Source organism: Octodon degus, unplaced genomic scaffold (genome assembly GCF_000260255.1).
Source record: "Octodon degus isolate 3935 unplaced genomic scaffold, OctDeg1.0 scaffold00353, whole genome shotgun sequence".
In the NCBI taxonomy this organism is placed as follows: Eukaryota; Metazoa; Chordata; class Mammalia; order Rodentia; family Octodontidae; genus Octodon; species Octodon degus.
In genome coordinates, this window is record NW_004524929.1 from 728970 (window position 1) to 752026 (window position 23057).

At 38.2% G+C, this 23057-nt stretch overlaps 1 protein-coding gene, 1 non-coding gene and 2 pseudogenes across 3 annotated transcripts in view; 2 read left to right on the forward strand and 2 right to left on the reverse strand.

The window, feature by feature from the left end:
- Atrx (ATRX, chromatin remodeler) overlaps positions 1 to 23057 on the forward strand; it is a 305544-nt gene that overhangs the window by 141200 nt on the left and 141287 nt on the right. The window contains exon 13 of the mRNA XM_023708369.1: positions 7446 to 7539. Within this exon, the coding sequence (XP_023564137.1) occupies positions 7446 to 7539 (94 nt within the window). The remainder of the gene's footprint in view (positions 1 to 7445; positions 7540 to 23057) is intronic.
- LOC111814552 lies at positions 3035 to 3144 on the reverse strand. Its single transcript, XR_002819517.1, has one exon. It is a non-coding gene; the product is annotated as a small nucleolar RNA SNORA72 (small nucleolar RNA).
- On the reverse strand, positions 9421 to 12906 carry LOC101583658 (annotated as a pseudogene). The gene has a single exon (XR_192934.2). The product of XR_192934.2 is annotated as a putative oxidoreductase GLYR1 pseudogene (transcript).
- Positions 17172 to 23057, forward strand: part of LOC105741233 — an 8396-nt pseudogene continuing 2510 nt past the window's right edge.

Consider the following 23057-nt stretch of genomic DNA (forward strand, 5'->3'; position numbering starts at 1 on the left):
TAATGCATTTTTAACTTAAAATTTTTGCATCCGCCGCATCAGACCCACTGAATGATAGCCTTGTTACATGAGATGGCAATGTTCATGTAGTTCAGAGGAGAGATTTCCAAACTCTCTTGTTGATATATTGTCTACGAATCTCAATTGGGAGATGAGAAAAAATCTGAAGGCAATTGTGTACTTCGTAAATATTATTTAATAAAGTTAATATTTAAATGTATCATGTAGGTTAGCAAACAGTACAGCATGAAAAGTTTCATTTTCTCCTAAAATGGAAAAATGTCAAAATTATTTTAATGGCAATTTCGTAACATTGCCATTATAATATTAATGGCTCTTTTTTTCAAATGTCTTAGTAATATTTTTGTAGAATGGTATTATGCTTAGGGATAATCTGTCATATCAGCATTTAATTTCACATTGTACTGTGTAAAAGTGCTTGTTTATTTTTTTGTTTGATTTTTTTTATTCATTTTAATGAGAAAAAATAGTAATGAAACAGTTTCAAAAGAAGTTAGTAGGACAGTTACAATAATTGATACATTGCATATTGTTGTCTTCAGAGTAGTTAGTCAGAGAAGTTGCAGACATGTTATTTTGTCTAGACAATATTAGTACAGACCTTCTCATTGAACTAATAGAAGGTAGCTGTATACTATCCTGTTTTGTATGCACGGATATATTTTCACTACAAAATGGTCCTTCATTTATGTCCCCCTTTTTTGTTGTTTTGTCAGAGATGGGTGTTGTGTTGTTTTTAGAGAAACTGTATTTAGAGAACTCTTCAGAGTACCTTTTCATACTTGATACAGTTCCTATTGTAGGTACTTGAATTCAGCAAAATAGCCCAATATAGTCCAATAGTCCATAATAGTAGTGGGTTGTCAGCAGAACTGGCAACTGTCTGAAGTTGTTGACTTGAGCCTTTTATAGCTCAGCCTTATATAGCTGAGCATATTAATATGGCATTACTTTCTATACCTCGTGGTAATACTTTTCTGCTGGATGGTTAAGACCAAGTTAAAGCAAGACCTACATAAGGAAAAAAGTAGCTTTTGTATGTGCCAAGGTCAGTCAGATGTGCCCAGGATTTACTCTGAGACCATGTATAGCACCTTGTAGATCTTTTGTCAGTATCAGCCATCTGGATGAGTCACTGCGATTGCTTGACCAATTTGCTCTCTGTGAAAGTCTGAGAGGATTTTTTTCTCTCTAGGTGATTCTCTTTAGGCACACTATACATCATCGATCACTTTCCTCTGTAGCCCCATAATCTCCTTGATCAGATAATTTGGGACACCACTGAGTTACAAAATGTCACAGCACAGGTTCTCTTATGTCCTGAGTCTTGCCTGACCTTGAAGGGCTAGGGCCAACATATTGGCTATCCATGTAGCCCCTCTTTTTCTTTGTTTTTTGGTCTGCAAACTTTAGTTGTTAAACATCCAGAAGAGAAGCTTAATGATATTATTATCTTGTAACAGAGGCAGTTGAGCTTAACATCACTGTCTGTCTGAATATCAAATGCCTTAGACATAACATGGAGCTTCTATCTTCCAACAACCATGGATATTCTAAACTTTATTTTATTTTTTTGCTGAACTGGGGATTGAACTCAGGCCCTTGCGCTTGCCAGTGAAGTGCTTATTCCACTGAGCCATCTCCTCAGCCCCGGAGGTTCATGTACTTCAGTCAAATGCTACCTTTTGTTTTTTTGGTGGAACTGGGGATTGAACTCAAGCCCTTGCGCTTATTCTATTGAGCCATCGCCCTGGGCCCCCGATATTGAACTCAAGCCCTTGCACTTATTCTATTGAGCCGTCTCCCTGGCCCTCCAATCTAAACTTTAAATCCCTATAGAATGTGGAAAAAAAATTTACACATTTTTACACGGAAATTTAGAAATTGAACCATACACAACATTGTAGCAGGACAGGGGCTGGGGAGATGGCTCAGTGGAATAAGCGCTTCCCTGGCAAGCGCAAGGGCCTGAGTTCAATCCCCGGTTCCACCAAAAAAACAAAAACAAAACAAAACAAAACAAAACGAAAACCACTGTAGCAGGACAATCCTGTGACATTATTTTCTTGTCTGTTGTTTTCTTCTGTTACCTTTTTCCTTTTCCTTTAAAGAGTATAACAACAATTTATATGACATTGGAAGCAGTACCCATTTAGAAGACCAAAATGTCAGGCATTTCAAGCATGATTTTAGTATTACACACTGCTATACTTAGTTCATTTGCTCAATTCACAGACATCAGCATATATAGTCAGTCAGGGTGAGCACCCTATCCATCAACTGCTGTCTTCAAAATCCTGCTGGAGATTCTGAGGACCACTGCCTTAACCATCTTGTTTATATAAATCTATGGTTTTGCCCCTGCCATATTTCCTCTTTTCTCCTTTCACTCTCTTTGGTGTTTAATCCTTAAGTTCTCACTTTCCATTTAACTGTGTTATACCTTTCAATTTTTATTTCTTCTTTTGAGTTCTTGCATTAGGGAGACAATATGATATTTACACATGTGGGTCTGGTGTATTTCACTTATGTATATGTCTTCAAGTTGCAAGAGTTTGTTTAATGTTTATGGATATAAAACATCTGCTATTCTGACAATAATATGTGAATTTAGGTGAAGGTACATGTGTTTTTTTCAACAGATTTTTTTAATTGTTTGGTAGCTTTGAAAAAAATTTTTTCTTTTATTTTTCTAGAAAATAAAATATTTACAGTTCATTTAATAGTAACTGGAATTAGTACAATTTCCAAACTTAGGTTACACATTCTTTGGACAAATCTGAGTGTTAGTTGCAATTTTTTGGCTCTGATTTATCACTAGCATTTATTTTTATTTATTTATTTTTAAAGTCTTTATTTATGTGTGTGTGTGTGTGTGTGTGTGTGTGGCCAGCTCAGCCCACCAGGGGGCAGGGCTGGCTGGCTTGTGGTGCTGGGGGATTGAACCACTGTCCCTTTGTTTGCTAAGCTTGTTCTCAGTAGGTGCTTTAGACCACTGAGCCATCTCACCAGCCCCTATCACTACCATTTATAAAACCAGACCTAAGGAAAGATCTAGGTCTGGGGACACATACATGGTCTTGATATAGTGAATGTTTATCCTGGCTTTGAAAATTTTCAAATATTTGAAAATTAGTGTTAGACTTAAAATCTACTTACTCAGTGTTGGTTTGCACACGGATGTGGGAACCAATATCAACATATTTTCATACTTCATTCAACTTCTACTTGTTTACCAATTGCTTTATATTGTTTTATTGCATTAATTATAGTAAAATATAAATGTCATGAAATTTACCAGTGTAAGAATTTTTTAGTATAAGTGCTGCCAAAGCACAATTTAACCACTTATATGTGCAGTTTGGTTGTATCACATTATTACACAATCATCACTGCTGTCCATCTCCAGAACATTTTGATCATCATCTCAAATGGAATCTTTATAACCATTAAACAGTAATGCCTTATTCTCTTTTTCTCTATTTCCGTTACCAATTAATTATAATATTTGTGTTCTCCTGTCTCTTTTTGTCCCATCAACTAGAATAGAACTTTGATTCTGACCTCAGGTCAAGATAGTACTTTAAGTTTTTTAATTTTTAAATAATTATAGATTACAGAAATGTTGCAAAAATATCACAAATTTCTTTAGTGCTATTCATGTAGCTTCTCTGTTGTAATATATTACAGTTATTGTTGTACAATGATAAAAACCAGGAAATTAACATTGACAGAATACCATTAACTAAGTTAAGTGTAGCAGGTGGTGCCTGTGGGCCAAAACTTAGTGACTGCCTGTTTTTATAAAAGTTTTTGTGTATATCCATATTCATTCATTTTCTTCTTTTGCATATGCCCTTCAGCAAGGTTGAATGGAAATCAGTAGTTGTAAGAGACCACAAGATCCCTAAAGTCAAAAAACTTTTTCTGTCTTTTGAAGTAAGCCATAGAAGTTATTGAAAGCTCTTAGGGGCTGGAGAGATAGCTCAGTGAACTAAGTGCCTGCTTAGGCAAGTGCAGGGACCGGGGTTCGATCCCTGGCACCATATACCTCTTTGGCCCTGCTCCTGGGCACACTGAGCCAGCCACTAAGTCCAGGCATGGTGGCGCATGCCTGTAATCGCAGCACTGGCAAGGTTTTAAAAGGAGGATCACTGTAAGTGAGAGTTGCGTAGTGAGGCCCTGTACCAAATAAATAAATGAAGAAATAAAAAAGATCTTTGTTTTCCCATATTGTTTATTTTCTGCTCCAGGAGCTAAATCAGGATCCCCTACTGCATTCATTTATTATATTTCTTTATTCTAATTTATGACAGTTCCTCTATTTTTTTCTTGAGGCTTTTGAAGAATATGAGCCTATTATTTTCCCAACTGTTCCTTGATATTTGTCTGATGTTTTCTAACCATTAAATTGATATTATTACACATTTTTAAAAGAATGCCATAGAAATCATGTGTCATTTTGAATACATCATATTAAGTGCATATGGCATCAGTGTGCTTTTCTTTGGTAGTATTAACCTTGATTAGTTGGCTATTTTCATTTTTTTCAGGTTATTTCCACTATAAATATAAGCTAAGTACAGTGGTGTACACTTGTAATCTTAATACTCTGGGAGACTGAGGTAGGATAATTGTAACTTTGAGCCCATTTTATGAGACCTTGTCTCAAAAAGTGAAAAAGGGCTGGGGCCATTTTCTTATTTTTAGGTAATGAATATTTTGTGGGCATATACTTTTAAATTTTGTAAATATCTTCTTTATCATCCTACTTGAACCCACTAATTTTAGCAGCCATTTTGCCTATAGAGGTTGTTACTTTGGTGTTTGCCTAATGGTACTTTTTCATGTCTTACATTATTTAACATGTAGTAAATGTCAGAAAGAATGGTTTATTCCTATTTAGTTGGTAATTTTGTGTGTGTGTGTGTGTGTATTTATTTTTTGGATTTACTGACACTTGTTTCTAATATAATTGACATATCATAATTGTACATACTTATGAGGTACAGTGTGATGTTTTAATACAGGTACATTTATCATTCTTTTGTGGAGAGAACATTTAAAAATCCTCTCTTCTAGCTGTTTTGAAATACATGGTATATAATATATTTAAGCAAATTTCCTTTCTGCGAAGTGCTACCAAGCTTAATCCTTCAATCTACTGATTTTTTTTTTTGGTGGAACTGGGTATTGAACTCAGACCCTTGCGCTTGCCAGGGAAGTGCTTATTCCACTGAGCCATCTCCCCAGCCCCTCTACTGATGATTTTATACACATTAACCAAACTCTATCTCCCCTACCTCTGCCAATCACTATTCTACTCCCGAATTCCATGAGATCAGCTTTTTCCTTTATTGTTTACATTGTTCCAGCATTGTCTACTGAGTGTTCCTTCAAGGTGGAGTGTGTGTCATTTCATTATGTGCCCATCGTTATTTGACCACCACATTTTTTGGGGTAGGGGTGTACTGTAGAGGTGTTTCAGGCTCATATCTTTTCTTCCTTTGCTTTTTTCTGGCCAGAAAAATGCCTCATCGCTGGCAATTATGATTATAGAAATTATAGAGAAACAAAATTGAAGTTTTGTATCAATAATCTGGTCATAGCAGGCAGAATCTCTTTTCCTAGTGATATATACCTGAACAGCTTAGAATTTTATTCTCAGTACCTCCTTACTTTGTTAAATTCAACCTGTCTTCCAGTTGAAATGAGACAAAGTAAGAAGAATAGCTGTGACACTAACAGATGTCTTTTCCTCCCAGCCCCCACTCCAGTTATAGATGGAGTTTGTGATTTTGTTCACAAATTTTCCTGCAGTTGGTTTCTCTTTTAGAGTCCTAATGTTGTTTCTTTATATATCATTTCTATAGTTTTTAATTATCATTGTATGGAAGTCTACAATCACCTTTCCCCCTGTTGTTAGCCAGCCTACATTGCTTGTGTCAAATAGCTAGATTTATTTTATTAATTTACCTATGACAATCATTTACATATTTTATTGACTGGTAATTTTTCGCAATCACAGCTGAATACTTGCATCTTATTTATTTATTTTTATTTATATTTTAATAATTTTGTTGAGAAAGAAGTAGCAATGAGATAGTTTCAAAACTAGTAGTACAGTTACAATAATTAATACACTGCATATTGTTGTCTTTGTAGTAGTTATTCCTAGTACAAGATACAGATGATGTATTTTGTCTGAGCACTATTAGTTCAAAACCTTCTTCTCATTGAAATGAGAAAGTAGTTTTATATTTATGCTATTTTGTATATACAGATGTATATATATTTTTTCTACTACAAAATGGTTCATTTATATCCCCTTTTTTGTTTACTTTTGTCAGAGATGGGTATTCCATTGCCATTCATATATTGTAGGTGCATGAATTCAGCAGAGTAATTCAATATAGTCCAATAGTCTATAATAGTAGTGGGTTAGCCACAAGACTGGCAGTGTCAGAAGTTGTTGACTTGAGCCTTTTACAGCTCAGTCTATTCATATGGCTTTACTTTTTATACCTTGTTTTTATACTTTTCTGCTGGATGATTAAGACCAAGATAAAGCAAGGCCTATATAAGAAAACATAGAACTTGTATCTGACAAGGTCAGTCAGAACCTCACAGGAGTTACCCTGAAACCTTGTTCTGCAGTTTGTAGATCCTTTGTCAGTGTCAGCCATGTGGATGAGTCATGGTTATTGCTTGACCAATCTGCTGTCTGTGAAAGCCTGAGAGAATGTTTTCTCTCCATGTGACTCTCCTTATGCAGAACTATGGTTTTATAATTGCACTTTGAATGCATTTGAATTGCATTTATAAATACAGGTTGAGTAACCTTATCTAAAATCCTTGAGATGAGAAAGTTTTGGGGGTTGTGAAAGTTTTTTGGATTTTGGAAAGTTTGCACATACATATGGGATAACTTCCGTGTGGAACTCATGTCTAAATAAGAAACGTATTTCCTGTATATATTTTATGCATGTAGTCTGTGGCTTTTACTTTATTGTTTACATTGTTCTAGTATTTTATACAATATTCTTGATGTGTCTGAATTTTTGCTATATCTTATCACATGTGGTCAGATATGAAATTTTCTAATTTTGGAATCATCTTGATTCTGAAAGCTTTGAATTTTGCAGAGTTTCATTTTTTTGGGGTTGGAATGTTTCACCTTTTCCACTTATATTGTTCACTAGTGTGTTCTGTATCACACTGCTGGTGAACCTTTCAGGACTTTTAATGATGTAAACAGCCTGCTGCGGCACATGTACCATTGGTTGGCAACCACTGATGTATGATGCAGTTATGTATATTCCTGATGTTATCACAGCTAAAAAATGTGAAGTTAATTCGTATGTTAAGTGAATTTCATTTCTTTTGTAAAATGTTTAATAATTTAATGTATTTTTAAATTCAAGTGAGCAGCGAAGATTCAGAAGAGTCTGAGTTTCAGGAATCAGCAGTTAGTGAAGAAGTTAGTGATTCCGAAGATGAACAGCGACCCCGAACAAGGTAAGGCACTGTTTATCAAAAATTTTAAGAATTAATCTGAATGATTGTGCCTTCAAATTATTTGAACACTGGCTATTATAACCAATAATGTTAATAATTATAATGTATAATATTTAATTTTGTAACTAGTTTTACAACTTTTATTTTAAAAAGCACAAACACATTTCATATATAGTTAATTGTGTTCTAACCTGGCTGGTTTTTCTCTGTGCAAAACCAGTATTTACTGAAAGTTTTAGTTGTTACATGCAGAAGTTGTAGTGTAGATGAGACTTTGTACGTAGACTCCTTCAATCTAATATCTGATTTTAATATTTTCTATCTGTATGAATATTCTATGTATCAGTTTGTTTATTGTAAAATAGCATCTCAGTTATTTTTCCCTAGTTGCTGGGACAAATATCCAAAACCCCAAATGAAGGAAGGAACGGTTTATTTATCCCACAGTTACTGGAGAATTCAGTCCATACTCAGCTGGCTCCAAGGCAAATGGCACCTAATAGAGGGCATCAGTTCATGGTGGCAGCAGAGAGTAAGTCTGTCTGCCTTATGTTGCATTCAGGCTGTCTGCCCCAGGTGGGGTGTAGCACTCACACCCATAATCCCAGTAGCACCAACACCCATAATCCCAGCCCTAGATTATGAACTAATCAAAGTATAGAAATCACCCCATGACTGAATGAGGCTTTGGAGTGGCAACTAGACACAAACCATAGTAAATAGATTGTAATATTCTTATGTTAATTGATTTTTGTGGGCATTAATAACATGATACAAGTAAAAGGCTTATAATTACCAAAGATGCAATATGTCAGTTAGTATTTATTGATCACCGAATTAGAGAAATCAAGATACGTGTTTTCACAACGTGTACATCTACTGATATGCATTACTAATTTTATAAAAGTTTTTGCTTTTTTTTGATTAGACATACTTTATTGAGAAAAAGAATGGTTAGGAGAGAATTGAGTGATTTATGACATAGATTCAAATTAATAACTAGAGATGAGAAATTTATATAATATTGTATATAGTTTTCAGCTTAAATTTGGCAAAAGGCAGTCAAATTCCAAGTATCATTGTAATGGACCACACGAAACACCATGTTAGAGAAATATGTCTCCAAATTTACACTTCACATTCTGGTCAGTTGCATGGAGCTCTTTAAGGACACGTGTCATCATCGGTCCTGCAGTTGATGTGAGGAAAGCGATCAAATTACAAAAGCTTGCTTGGAGAAAAAACCCAAAGAAATTTTTTCTTTACATATGGAGTTTTGCTTTCAGTGTTAAAATTAAGACCAGGACAATATACAAAAATAGTTTTGAGTGCACATATGTTGCCCAAAATTTCAAAAGGACAGTATACACAGAAAAACCTAGGTGCAGTACAGCACACAAATTGGGTTGCAGACTAGACAGAAATGTGGCCACTGTTAACAGTCATAATTATTCAACCAAAATGTACCAAAAAATATGGATTAAATTTGGCCCAATTTAATATCTTGTCATTTATTATGAATAAATATTTGTTAGGCAAAGACTCAACATTCAACTCTTCTAAACAACATCTTTAATTTTTATCACAAATCTTTAGTCTCAGGCATGTCCTAAATGAGGACAGCACCATAATAGTATCACAATGTCTACAATATAAGCAAAACTGGACCCTACTTACCTATATCCTGATACATTTATATACTTTTTCTTTTTTAAGACTTAGCCTCACTATATAGTTCAGGCCAGTCTTGTATACACTGTGTAGCCCAGGCTGGCCTTGAACTTGTGGCAGTCCTCCTGTCTCAGCCTCCTGAGTAAAAAGATTACGGGCATGCACCACCATACCTGGTAACAATTTGGCTATAAACTTTTTTTTTTTTTACCAAGAAATGTTTTATTTTTCTTGCAGTAGCTTTTTTAATTGCACAAAATCATGTTTTTGCCATTTAAACATCACACAATCCTATTCTGAAAGACAAATGTTCATTAAAAACAAAGCAAAAATGAAAACTCACAACCTTAATCACCTAGATTTGTCATTTAAAGGTTTAAAGGAAAAAGGGGCTTTCTTACAAGCTTTTTCACAAGTGTCACATTTTCTCCTTAAAGGGAAAGATTTCAAAACAAAGGTGAAATAGCTTAAACAGAAATACTCATAAAAAGAAACTTTACAGAATTCTCAACAATATTAAGACAACATTGACTAACCAGTTTCATTACAGTGCCTTCCCCCACCCCCACCCTCAGTGTGTCCACCAAGACTAAGACAGGCTGTGTTCAGACAAATGAGTTCAAAATCCCAGTGAAATCAACAAGTGTTCCGCACCCCCGTGGACATCTTCCCTGCCCCCAACAGTGTGGCCACCCTACACTGTTAAACTGTAAATTGTGACTTTGGAAAACCCACCCCATGAGAGGGAGAAAATGCTGACATCTCCTGGGGTAACTCCTCCTTGTTCTCAGGCAACATTCTAAGCCACTGGTCCCCTATCCAAGGAGAAATGTAAGGGCCTCAAGGATGTCCCAGTTCCACAGCTGAGGGTCAGTTCATGAGGTCAGGCCCAGTTCTCCCCCAGCTGGCAAACCTTGGCCTGGGCAGCACTAAACAGTGTGATGCTGGCTGGGACAGACACTCATTCTCTTATCAAGAAGTGAGTCTAAGAAATGCTCATCATTGGTCAGGCTGGGATTGAGCCAAAGGTAGGACAGAAATACTGTCTCGATGGGAGGAAAAGTAGAAGAGTGAAGAGAGATGGGGTATGCAGAAGACCTGCACAGGGCAGGCTGGGCCAGGTTGGCCAGCTCAGTGGGTCTCCAGAGCCAGGTGAAGATGGTGGCATAACGGAAACAGGAACGAGTGGCTCTCATTCTCCACTGCTCAGGGTCCTGAGGGCACTCTTCCCAAGGGCTGGAATGCAAATCCAAGCACTAAAACAGCCTCGTGAGGAGCAAGCTCCCACTGCAGGGAAGCCAGGACCTTCGACCCAGCTGAGGCTTGCAGTGCCCATGGGGGTTGAGCAGCAGCTGGGAAGCTAGGCAGCTGTGCTCCTCTGCAGCCCGGCTGCTTGCTGCAGAGCCAAGATTGCCTGTGTGAGATGGTGGCAGTCTCTTCTCAGTTTACAAAAGCTTCTACAAGAGGTGGGTGCACATCGGTGGCTTAGACTTGAAAATCCTCCTCAGCTGAGGCTGGAGGGCCCATAGGAACCGCTGCTGGGAGTCAATGCTGGTTCATTCTGGCCCTGACCCTCTCCCTGCAGGGGTCCAGGTAGGGACTAGGACACAATGTCAACCTCTATTGATTTTAGTTCCTCAACTGGAAGGGTTTTGATAAGACAAGCTTGGAAGAAAAAAAGCCAGGCAGCAGCAGTTTTCTGGGCAGCTCCTATCCTGGGGTGAGAGCGCGCACATGTACGTGTACGTGTGTGTGTGTGTGTGTGTGTGTGTGTGTGTGTACACGTAAGTATGGCCACCTAGTTGGGGCCAGTGCCCAGGCTCAAGAGTTTCCTTCCTCACAAGCCAACCCTAGTGACATCCCTCCCTCCCAGGGCATCAGAGAGAAAGGTACTGCTGTGTGCTGTGCTGATGGCAAGTCTCAAGTCTGTATAAAAGGAAATGGAGACAGGTGGACTGGTCCAGAGTTAAATCCCAGGACCCCAACCCCATTTTGGGAAGAGGGGCCTAAGGGAAGATCAGAGGGGTGGGGCAGCGCATCTACAGCTTAGTGTATGTAGGCTCGGTACACGGCAGACATATCATTGTCGGACTGGTCCAGTGCCTTGGCTCTTTTGTATACCTCATTGGCTGCAGCTGCCATAGGTGTTGGGTGGTTGACAGCATCGCCCAGGGCAATGGCCAGGCGAAGGTCCTTCTGAATGTACTTCAGGTAGAAATCAGGCTTAAAGTTCCCCTGTAGAGTATTTTGGCACTTCTGGTCCAGGAAGATGCTGGCCAACTGTCCCTGATTGAGTATGTCTAAGAGTGTCTGCTGTGACTGGCCTGTAACCTGGGCCAGGGTCAGCCCCTCTGCAATGGTGGCCATGAAGCTCCCTTGGACCATGTTTACAATCAGCATCATCTTGGCTGCATTTCCAACTTCACCTAGAAAGAAGGAGGTCTTCCCCACAGCCTGGAAGCAGCTGCTACAGTCCTCATATAGGCCCCTGTCTCCGGCTGCTAAGTCACCAACATCCCATCATTAGACAGCTGCTGATTCCCTGAGACGGGCCTCCAGAAAGTGCCCCCCCCCGACACAATCACCTGGGCCAGCTCAGTGACTGTGTCCGCATCCACCGTTGACATATCCACATAGCACTTTCCAGGACGGATCCCCTGCAGCACACCACTGGGGCCAAGCACCAGGTCCTTGGCTGCTTTTGGATCTGACACACAGGCAAAAGTGATGTCACAAGTTGAAACAACTTCAGCGGGGGTTCTTCCTAGGCCGGCCCCCTCTTTCTCTGCAGTCCGGTTCCAAACAGTCACCGTGTGACCCATTTTTAGCAAGTTGGAGACGATGCCACTTCCCATGAGTCCGAGGCCCACAAATCCTATCTTTTTGTCTGTGGGTGTGATGCTGCCATTCACGGCTGTGCTGTCTGCTGCCTGGATGGAGGTGGAACCAGTTTCCTCTTTACATATTTTCAATTTCTTTGTGATTGCCTGGTAACAAACAGCTGGCTTCTCTGTTTGGCTCAGCAAGAAATGATGGAAGTGAGGATCTGCATCTTTGACAGGCTCACTCACAGTTGGCTGCCATTTAAACGTGGCCATAGGTCCGGCCATCATCCCCTTCACGGTACTAGACTCGGGGATAGTGAGGTCCTTCTCATCCTTTGGGGGCCGACCCTGCTTCCGGGGACTTTGCTCTTGGGCTCTTTTCAGAGGGGATTTGGAGCCTCTCTGCAGAGCCTGAAGACACCCTCTTCTTTCCTTCTCCCATGTTCTTCTTCACCTTCCCTTCAGACAGGCTAAGTTTGCGCTTCTCATCACCTGAGTTTGGCCTACTTCTCTCCTCACTGGAATTACGCCGACTCTTGTCATCAGCAGAAGTGTGGGATGATGTCTGGTCTTTTCCTTTGGCTCTCCTGAGGAACTCTTCCACAGCATCCACAGCTTGCTGGAATCGTTTTCCCTTATTGATTTTTATCATTTCCTCTTTATGAGCATGATATGGCTTTAGCTGCTCTACTTTGATCCAGGCATGATCTTCTGTTCCAAAAAATTTCACAAAGAAGCATTTCTTTCCTCGTGGTTTCTTCAAGTCCTTGGGTGGATTCACAATCTTTCCTGGCCAAGGAGGATACCTGCCGAGTTTCCCCCACACCAAGTCGCCGAGCCGCAGACTCACAGCCGCCATCTTACCACCCAACCACCGGCTATAAACTTTTGTATAGTCAGAGATGCCTACATGACTTTTTAACAATGAAACTAAACAATTCTAATAAAATTTTCACTCTTTGTTATTTTATAAAGTTTTCAAAAAATAAGTGTGAGACACCAACTAAATCTGTTTTTAAGGTTTTTAAATGTAGTTTCTTTCATTTATAGTGGTTTTTTCTTTTTATTTATTTATTTATTTATTTTGTGTGTGTGTGTGTGTGTGTGTGTGTGTGTGTGTGTGTGTGACCAGCTCAGCCCACCAGGGGGCGCGGCTGGCTGGCATGTGGTGCTGGGGGATCGAACCGTGGTCCCTGTGTTTTCCCAAGCTTGTTCCAAGTAGGTGCTTTAGACCACTGAGCCATCTCGCCAGCCCAATATAGTGGTTTTTTCTTGAGACATGATTTTGCTAAGGTTTTTGCTTTTTTGTGTATTTTATTATTATGTTTTAAATTTTTAAAATGGGCCAGGGAGATAGCTCAGTAGAATAAATGCTTGCCTGGCAAGTGCAGGGTCCTAAATTCAACCCCCAGTACCGCCAAAAACAAACAACCCCCCCAAAAACAAAACCCAATAAATTTTTAAAATGTATTTGGTTGTTACAGGGTCTCATTACACAGTGCAGACTCATAGTGATCCTCGTGTTTTTTAGCCGTTCCAGCGCTGTGATTACAGGCATATGCCACTATGCCTGGACTCTGTGGCAGGCTCAGCCCACCTTGGGGGTGGGGTGGCATGGCATGCAGTGCCAGGGATTGAACCGTGGCCCCTGTGCTTGTCTAAGCAGGTGCTTTAGTCTGCTGAGCTATCTCAGTGGCCGCTATATATATATATATATATATATATATATATTTTATAGTTCTAACCATTCTAAGATTTTTCTTCCCAGAATATCGTGACTCTTGTGTAGTTTGGAAAGTGAACATGTTGTTTGTACTTGTGTGAGCTTGTGTGTATATGTCTACTCAGATGTCTATCTGTACTAGTACGCTTTAAAATATTTTGAGCTTTTGTTTGTTTGACCTATTTGTGAGAGTGCAGTATTTAAATTTTCCACTGTGAATCTATTGTTGTAGGGGTTTTTTGGCTGGGGGGAATTGAATTCAGGACCTTGTGCTTGCCAGGCATGTGCTGTGCCACTGAGCTATATATCCATGTCCCCTGTATCTGTTCTCTTGGTCTAATATTTGATTTATGAGATTGAGTACACCAACATTTGGTACACATATATTTAAAATTATCTCCTCCTGTTGTATTACTCTCTCTCTTTTTTTTGTATTACTCTCTTTTCCAGTGTGTAGTATAGATTTCTTTGTTTCTTCTGATCAGTTTTAACTTGGAGTACAGTTTGAGTGAAATTAGGATTGACACTCCCGCATTTTTTCTGTTCTGGTTACATGGAATATTATTTTCTATTATTTCTTTTTATGGTTATGTTTATTTATTTTAAATGGATAAGGTGTGTTTCTTGCAGGCAGCATATATTTAGGTTTTGGTTTTTGCTCCAATATGCCAGTCGGTGTCATTCCTGTTGTTGTGTTAATTTGGACTCTGGTGATGTTTTCCTTGCAGCATCTGTTTTAGAGTTCACACAAGTATTTTCTGTAATGCTGGTTTTGATGGTTATGAATTTCTTATTCTTTTTGTTTAGAAACTTTATTTTACCTTCAGCTTTGAAAACTGATTTTACAGGTCATAATAATCTTTGCTGGGACTTGGTTTTTCAGGGGGTGGTGGTTGAAAAACTTTATTCTAAGCTCTCTTGTCTGTTAAGGTTTTGTTGAGAAATCCGTCACTATTGGGATAGGCTTGCCTTTATGAGTGATATTTTTCTCTAATGTCTTTTTTTAAAAAACTTGGTTGCTTTATTTATTTATTTATTTATTTATTTATTGTGGAACTGGGGATTGAACTCAGGCCCTTGCACTTGCCATGGAAGCACTTATTCCACTGAACCCTCTCCCTGGCCCTTGGTTGCTTTATTTTATACTTAGAAAATTCATAAAAAGCTTTGCAATATCAGCCTATTGATAAAGGCTTCATGAAAAGACAGTGAAAATTTTATTGTATCAGCTCGATGTATGCCAAAACAATGGACAATTTACAGACAAATCTCTTCAATCAAGAACATTTTGCAAAATACATACTCTGTTACACATCTGAATTTATTTAAAGTCAGACTTTAAAATGTGTTTAAAAAAATTAACACTGACAATCCTAAAATAATGCCGAAAGCAAGCTATAAACAACTTTGTATATTGAATATAAGTTTAGGGAATAGAAGAAGAAACTGGAATCTATGTCTAAATATGTGTTAGCAAGACTTTAATTTTAACAAAGCAAACAATTCTTTTGCCTCTGATAGTTTCCCAGGTTTTATTTTCAAATTTGTGGCATCTGGGCTAAAGGGACTGAATTGTGGGAGTAGAATATTTATAGAAAAACACCACTGGGTATACCTTCTCAGTTTTTCTAAAGACTGCTACTATAGTTTTCCTTATAGACTACTTCTTCCTTATAAAAGTAAGGCTATTGGAAATAATATGTGGGGCTTCATTTGGCTTATATTTTATAAAAAGTAGGTATAATATCTCAGTGACAAAAATATAAATTCAAGGCAGTCTCACTTAGAAAATGTTGAAAAATTAAATGTTGTCCGAAATTAATTTCTAAATTTGTGAAATAGCATAATACGTTTTGAAGCATAGGGTCTATTAAAACTATAATGCTATTTCCACTTTTATTTTGTTCATTCTATATCTTTTTGTGATAGTGTTTCATTTTGGAGTTCAGCCTGGCCTTATACTCACTTTGTAACCCAGGCTGGTCTCAAACTCACAGCAGTCCTCCTGTCCCAGCCTCCCCGAGTACTGGGATTATAGCTATGTGCTGCCAAGCCTGGCCTTTCCACTTTTAATAACAGTCCTACTGGAGTGGCTTTTTAGATAATATCATCAGGCCACTAAAAGTAATATCAAAAGAGTGGGAATGGAAAGATGAGAAGATAACACATTGAGTACTAGTGACAAACATGATTTGATAACCAGTGCCACAAAATTATATATTTTGCTTCTGTGCCAGTGGGGTGCTAGAAGTGACTAGGAAATGAATGAACTATCCCAATGGTCCTAATTAAGATTCTTAACTAACTCGTCACTTTATGGCTTACTCATAAAGGACTACTTCGTAGATCACATGGTAAGGGGTGTTCTACTTAGTTTGCTCCTTACTTTTCTGTGTTTTTTCAAGAACATTTATGAAGGACTAAATACCTCTCAAAGTCACCAGGACAGAGAACTTACAAGATGACAAAGTATTCCCCAAAAGAAATCTGAGAATATTTTCATTCTTTTTTTTTTTTCAGTTTCATTTTTTCCCTGTAATTTTATTGAGAAACAAATAGCAATGAGACAGTTTCAAATCAAATTGGTAGGACAGTTTCAATAATTAACACATTGCATACATTCTTCCTAGTGCTTAATTGCTGTACAAGATGCAGACATGATATCCTATTTACAAACACCATTAGTACAAATCCCTCTATTCATTAAGAATATATAACTATATATCTATCATATATATATATATATAACTATATATGTAACTATATATCTATATATAACTATATATCTATCTTAATCACTTTGAATACACAGATACAAAATGGACATTCATCTGTATCCCCTTTTTTGTTAAGTTCCGTTATTTGAATATTATAAGTGTGTAAACTCAGCAAAATATTCTAAAAGAGTCCAGTACCCCTTAATAGTATTGGGTCTTCCGTTTCACTGGCAATGTCAGAAATTGTTGACCTGAGTCCCCTACAGCTCAACATAACACCATGGCTTTACTTCTTATATTTCGTTTTTATACTTTTCTGCTTGATGGTTAAGACCAAGGAAAAGCAGGACCTATGCAACAAGAGTTGTAGCTTTTGGGTCTGATAAGGTCAGTGAAATCCCCTCAGGATTTATCCTGAGATCTGTACCTCAGATTGTAGAACCTTTGTCAAGGCAATGATCCTGAGAATCTCCAGAAGATTTTTGAATCTAGCAGTTAATTGGAAAGATTCTCACCCTGACTAACTATATATACTGATAACTGTGAAATAAGCAACTGCACTGAAGATGGTAATCTGTAATAGTAGTTTCATGCTTGGAGTGCCTGTCATTCTGGTTTTCTGAATATGGGCTGCTTGTCATGACATGCCAGTTGCTGCTGTGCTGTCTCTCGGGTAGATGATTGTTCAAAAAGAAAGGGATGGCTTTTATGTTGTTTTCGGTTCTCGCTGGTACCTGTGTCTCTCTGGCGGTACCGGTCCGTTCCCTCGGAGCGCTTTGTCGCCATGCCTCGGAAAATTGAGTAAATCAAGGATTTTCTGTTCACAGCAAGGCGGAAGGATGCCAAGTCTGTCAAGATAAAGAAGAACAAAGATAATGTGAAGTTTAAAGTTTGAAGCAGCAGATACTTTTATACCTTGGTCATCACAGACAAAGAAAAGGCAGAGAAACTGAAGCAGTTGTTGGCCCCCGGGCCACACTGATATAAAGTATATTAAAAAACTTCAAAACTCAAAAAAAAAAAGGGGATGGTGAATGAAGGCAAGAGACAGGAAAAGGAATGATGTGGGACTATCCTGCCTCAAGGTTGTATATGGTTAGATTTTTGGACTTATGTGTAAACATAAGTATATAATTCTTTATGCCTATTTTAAAAAATATGTTCTAATTTTAAAATTTTTTTTCATCATATTCTGTAGGGACTTAAAGTTCAACATATCAGTACTTGATGAAAAATACCTGTTCCATGTTATGCCTAAGATGTTTGATATTCAGACAGATAGTAAGGTTAAGCTTGACAGCCTAAGTTGTATGGCAATAACAATAAGCTTGTCTTCTGGATGGTTAACAACCTAAGTTTGCAGACCAAAATTAGAGAAAAAGGAGAGCCGCAAGGAAAGCCAACATTTTGGCCCTAGCTTTCCAAGGTCAATTAAGACTCAGGACATGTGAGAACTTGTACTATAACGTCACGTAACTCGGTAGTGTCCCAAATTTTCTGATCAAGGAGATGATGTGGCCAAAGAGGAAAGTGATCGATGATATAGAGTGTGCCTGGGGAGAGTCACATGCAGAGAAAACATTCTCTCAGGCTTTCACAGAGAGCACATTGGCCAAGCAATGGCCGTGACTCATCCACATGGCTGACACTGACAAATACTTTCATTCTAAGCTTTGTATGAATCACTTTAGAGATGGAGCGTATGGATGTATAAGAATAACTTACCAGCACTCAAATACTTAATTTTTTTCCTCAGTCATTCCAAAGGCTTTTCAAGTACTCATTACCCTCTATCTCAGATTACTCCTTCTCTTAGTTTTATGCATAAATCTAAGACATCAGGGTAGTTCAGAGGTTTGGGAGGGGTTTTTTATGTATTTAATACACGGTCTACAAGGTCTCACTGCACATATAGGACTCGTAACAATCCTTGTTTTTAAGCCTCCTAAGCGCTAGGATTACAGGTGTGTTCAGTCACACCCAGTCTCATTTTCAGTGTCAGTGTGCCCTGGGGGTGGGAACAACATGGCAGACTAGAGATCGAATCCCAGTCCTGGCGTTTGCCTAAGCAGATGCTTTAATCCACTGAGCTATCTGGCCAGCCCAGTTCAGGAGTATTTTAATGGAAGGAACAATTGAGTTCATTTACAAACAATAAAAGATTTTATCCTGAAGCCCTTCAGAGGCTTTAAGAGCTGTGGTATTACTAAGTGAGAATTGTTCTGAAAGCAAATATCCTCTAAGATACCACAGTACTCATAGTATATTTTTTTTCAAAGTTTTATTGATAAAACTCATAGTATATTTAGCATATTAAAACCTTTGGAAGCCTAAGACAACCAAGTTAATAAAAATCACAACTTAGAATTCCAATATTTACACAGGATGTCACTCATTATGAAAGGTACAAAGATTGCAAATGTTTAGGTGGAATGATCTCTAATGTGTAAGTTACACTTGTGTGACCAAACAAATCTCACACTTGAGAGATCACACATCAGTAAATGTAGAAAAGTACCCTCCAGCCTGCTTCTTCAAACGTTAAACAATTAACCGACCATCATTTTAGGGGTGGAAGATGAATATGGATTAGTAGGTCATCCATGTAGAAAAACATTGTCATTAATTTTTTTTTTGTGTGTGTGTGGAACCAGGGATTGAACTCAGGCCCTTGCGCTTGCCGGTGGAAGAGCTTATTACACTGAACCATCTCCCTGGCCCCTCATTAAAATATTTTATACAGATTGAGTTAGGTGTTTATTTGAATTGAAAACCCTTAAAATGTATTTCTCTTCATCACCAAAATTCCCATATATTAAGGATCTAAGCAATACAGAAAAAAAATTCTAGAAACCTTTTTTGTTTTGCCTAACCACTGTGTCTTCTAAAACAGCTCTCCAAAATTTTCAGTGGAAGTATCATACTCTGCAATGAAATGTTTGAGTTCTTCAAAATGCTAGACACTTATTTTCTTTAAATTCTGACTCAGTAAAATTTTTATAGGCTTTTCTAGAGAAGGATCTTTTTCAGTCAAACTTCTCACTACCATCCCAAAAATTTCACTGTGTTGTCAGTAAACTTAATTAAGCTCTTTCATTTTCCATGCTATTGTTTTTGAGTGAATTCTGAGCTGACTATCTTGAAATAATTTTGTGCTTCCTGCTGCATGGGGCTCTGAATCCTCTGGCCTCTCAGTGAATAAGGTTGCAGCTCTAACTTAGAAATGCCCAACAATTTGTTCTCCTCTGACCTCTGGAGCTTTCCCCCTACCCCCTTGCTTATAGCCTCAGCAAATTTCTTTTCAAGTTGCCTACTGGGTTTATGTAACACATTTGATGTTGGACCTGCTGTTGTACTTGCAAGTGAAGTGTATCTTGATGTTTTCAAAAGCTGGACCTGTCCATTTTTACTTCTATGCTGGTGGAACGGGGACATTTTGCTTTGGACTAGAGAGTGGCTTCTGCCATCTGGTGTGTAGAGAGACACATCTGGTGTGTGGAGAGTGATTTTGGCCTATGGGTGATTGTTGTAAAAGAGGTGGACCCCTTGTATGAGGAGACTGGTCTCTGGTATAATAAGAGTTGACTTTTTTTCTTCTGAAGTCATCTGTCATGTGCCTGTAATCACTCTGGTGGCTTGAAGAATAATCATATCTTGACCTTGGATAGCTAGAGTCATCTTTTTGAGGTGGACCCTTGGCATCCTCCTGGAAAGCAACATCACTGGACTATGAATAACCAGATTCATCTCCTCTCTGAGGGGAACCACTTCTTGGATCGTGAAACAAACCACAGCCCTTTGCGTCCTCCTGGAAAGCAACATCACTGGACTATGAATAACCAGATTCATCTCCTCTCTGAGGGGAACCACTTCTTGGATCGTGAAACAAACCACAGCCCTTTGCGTCCTCCTGGAAAGCAACATCATTGGATTATCAGTAACCAGATTCATCACCTCTCTGAGGTGGACCACTTCTTTGATCATGAGAAAAACTGCAGGCCCCATCATATGCTTGGCAACCAACTTCACTGTAATATATTCTGTAGCTTCCTTCACCAGGTCTGCCTCACAGTGGTGGTCAGTTTTTTTTTTTTTAACAGTGATGGGTTCTTTGGCACAGTATAAGTACTCCGTGGTAACCATCACTGGTATGACTCTGAGGAGCTAGTCTTTCTCTGGGAATTCTTTCATTGTCTTGTCTGCCCTTAGACACCTATCATGTCTTCTGTCAGCCAGGACTTCGGGGAACCCATTCGGCCAGCAAACATAGCACTCCATGGGCCAATGCCACTCTCCGAGGAGGTACTCCTGCCACCTCAGTGACATCAGACTTTAATGGCTTTTCATTCTGTCTTTATTGTGAAATTCTATAATTTTGACTATGAGGTTTTATTGAGTTATTTTCTGATCATATTTATTTGGGGAAAATGCTTCATTTACTTAAGTGTTCATTTCAGTTTCTAGATTTGGAATATTTTCTGCAGTGGTTTTAACTGACATTTTAAAAACTTTAGTTGCATTTTCCAACCATACCGTGGCTTGGCTAATTCATCAGTTTGTTTTTCAGTATAATCTAGTTCTTGTGTCTACCTTTCATGGATTCTTGTTTTTAGAGAATCACTGAGTAAGTGGTCCACTGTAATCACCTTTGGTAGGCAAATGATATGAAACTTACCGTATATAGTACTTGTCATATTTTGATGGCAAAAGTTGGTTCTCTTATGTATACTTTGTTTTTTTCCCCATAATTTTATTGATAAACAAATAGTAATGAGACAGTTTCAAATCAAATTGGTAGGACAGTTTCAATAATTAACACATTGCATACATTCCTCCCAGTGGTTAATTGCTGTACAAGATGTGGACATGATATCCTATTTACAAACACCATTAGAACAAATCCCTCTATTCATTAAGAGAATGTAACTATATATCTATCCTAACCACTTTGAATACATAGGTACAAAATGGACATTCATCTGTATACCCTTTTTTGGTTAAGTTCCATTATTTGAATATTATAGGTGTGTTAACTCAGCCAAATATTTTAAAAGAGTTCAGTAGTCCATAATAGTGTTGGGTCTTCTGCTTCACTGGCAATGTCAGAAATTGTTGACCTGAGTCCCCTACAGCTCAACATAACAGCATGGCTTTACTTCTTATATTTTTTTTTATACTTTTCTGCTGGGTGGTTATGTACAAGCTAGGACTTGTTGGTGATGACTGTATTGTACCTTGCTACCCCATTCCAGCCCCAACAATGTGTTTTGGATTATTTTGCTTTCCAACACCAATTAATGGCAAATACCAGTGACAACTTTCCTGTCCTCAGGTTCTGATACTTTCTCCCTGATTGGTTCTATCTACAGGCATGGCTTTCCATTATGATTTGTATTTGTAGGATTTCTGCTTGATTCCATTTCATAACCAATAATTTTTTTGGGCAGTGAGTTCTAAATATGGAGCTGATAGGTTTCAAACTGAGCTACATCTTCATACCTTTATGTAGTTCTGTTTGTTTTGTTTTGTTAAGACTGGGTCTCACTCTCACTGAGTTTCCTGAACTTGTCATCCTCATGCCATAGTCTCCTGAGTACTGGATTTATAGACGTATGCCACCTGCTTGGCTGAATTTCTACTGCATTATTAAGGTTGTTATTCACATTCCTCATCATTGTCACTAATTCAATTATTTTTTGTGTCTTTAATCTCATGGAGGGCTGGGCAGATGGCTCAATGGAATAAGCGCTTCGCTGGCAAGCACAAGGGCCTGAGTTCAAGCCCTGGTTCCACCAAAATAAATAAATAAAAATAATCTCATGGAAAATCTGTTTAATTAAGTCCTTTATCTGTTTACATCCTCTTAGCTCATGGAATATCTTAGTAATTTCTTCATACATTATTCTCTGATCTCTTCAGACATTTGGCTTTGAGTTCTTTACCTGAGACTTCCCTGCACTATGGTGCTCATGAGATATCTCTTGGGCAATAATTAATTTTGTGGGCATCGTTTTGCTTTGTTTTCTCCTGATTCTCACACTTCTTTGTTAAATAGTATGGCTCGGTAGGGCTCAAAAGCTTTGCCAGTCTAGTGCAGCTCTCTTTAGTAAGTGCATTTCTTCCCCCACCAACTCAACCTGCTCACAGAAAAATGAATGGTTCCTAGCACTGAACTGCAAGGAGAGAACAGCTGCTGGTGATACTAAGATCTATAGAATCTATCATATTGACCCATAATTTAGAGGTAGTGTTGTGTTAAACTTGTTTAGCAAGTTGTCTGCCTTTTCAGTAATGGTAGAGAAAATTCTGAGAAAAGGTTTTTTTTGTTTTTTGTTTTTTGTTTTTTGTTTTTTTTTTTTTTGGCGGAACCAGGGATTGAACTCAGGCCCTTGCGCTTGCCAGGAAGCACTTATTCCACTGAGCCATCTCCCCGGCCCCAAGAAAAGGATTTTTAAAGTAAAGAAGAAAAGTTGAATAAAACAGAGGAAGGCTAAAAAGTAACAAAAAAGAAAAGTAGAGAAAGTAGTTTTTCCACACTGAGATGTCATCTCACTCCAGAAAGAATGGCTATCATAAAGAAAT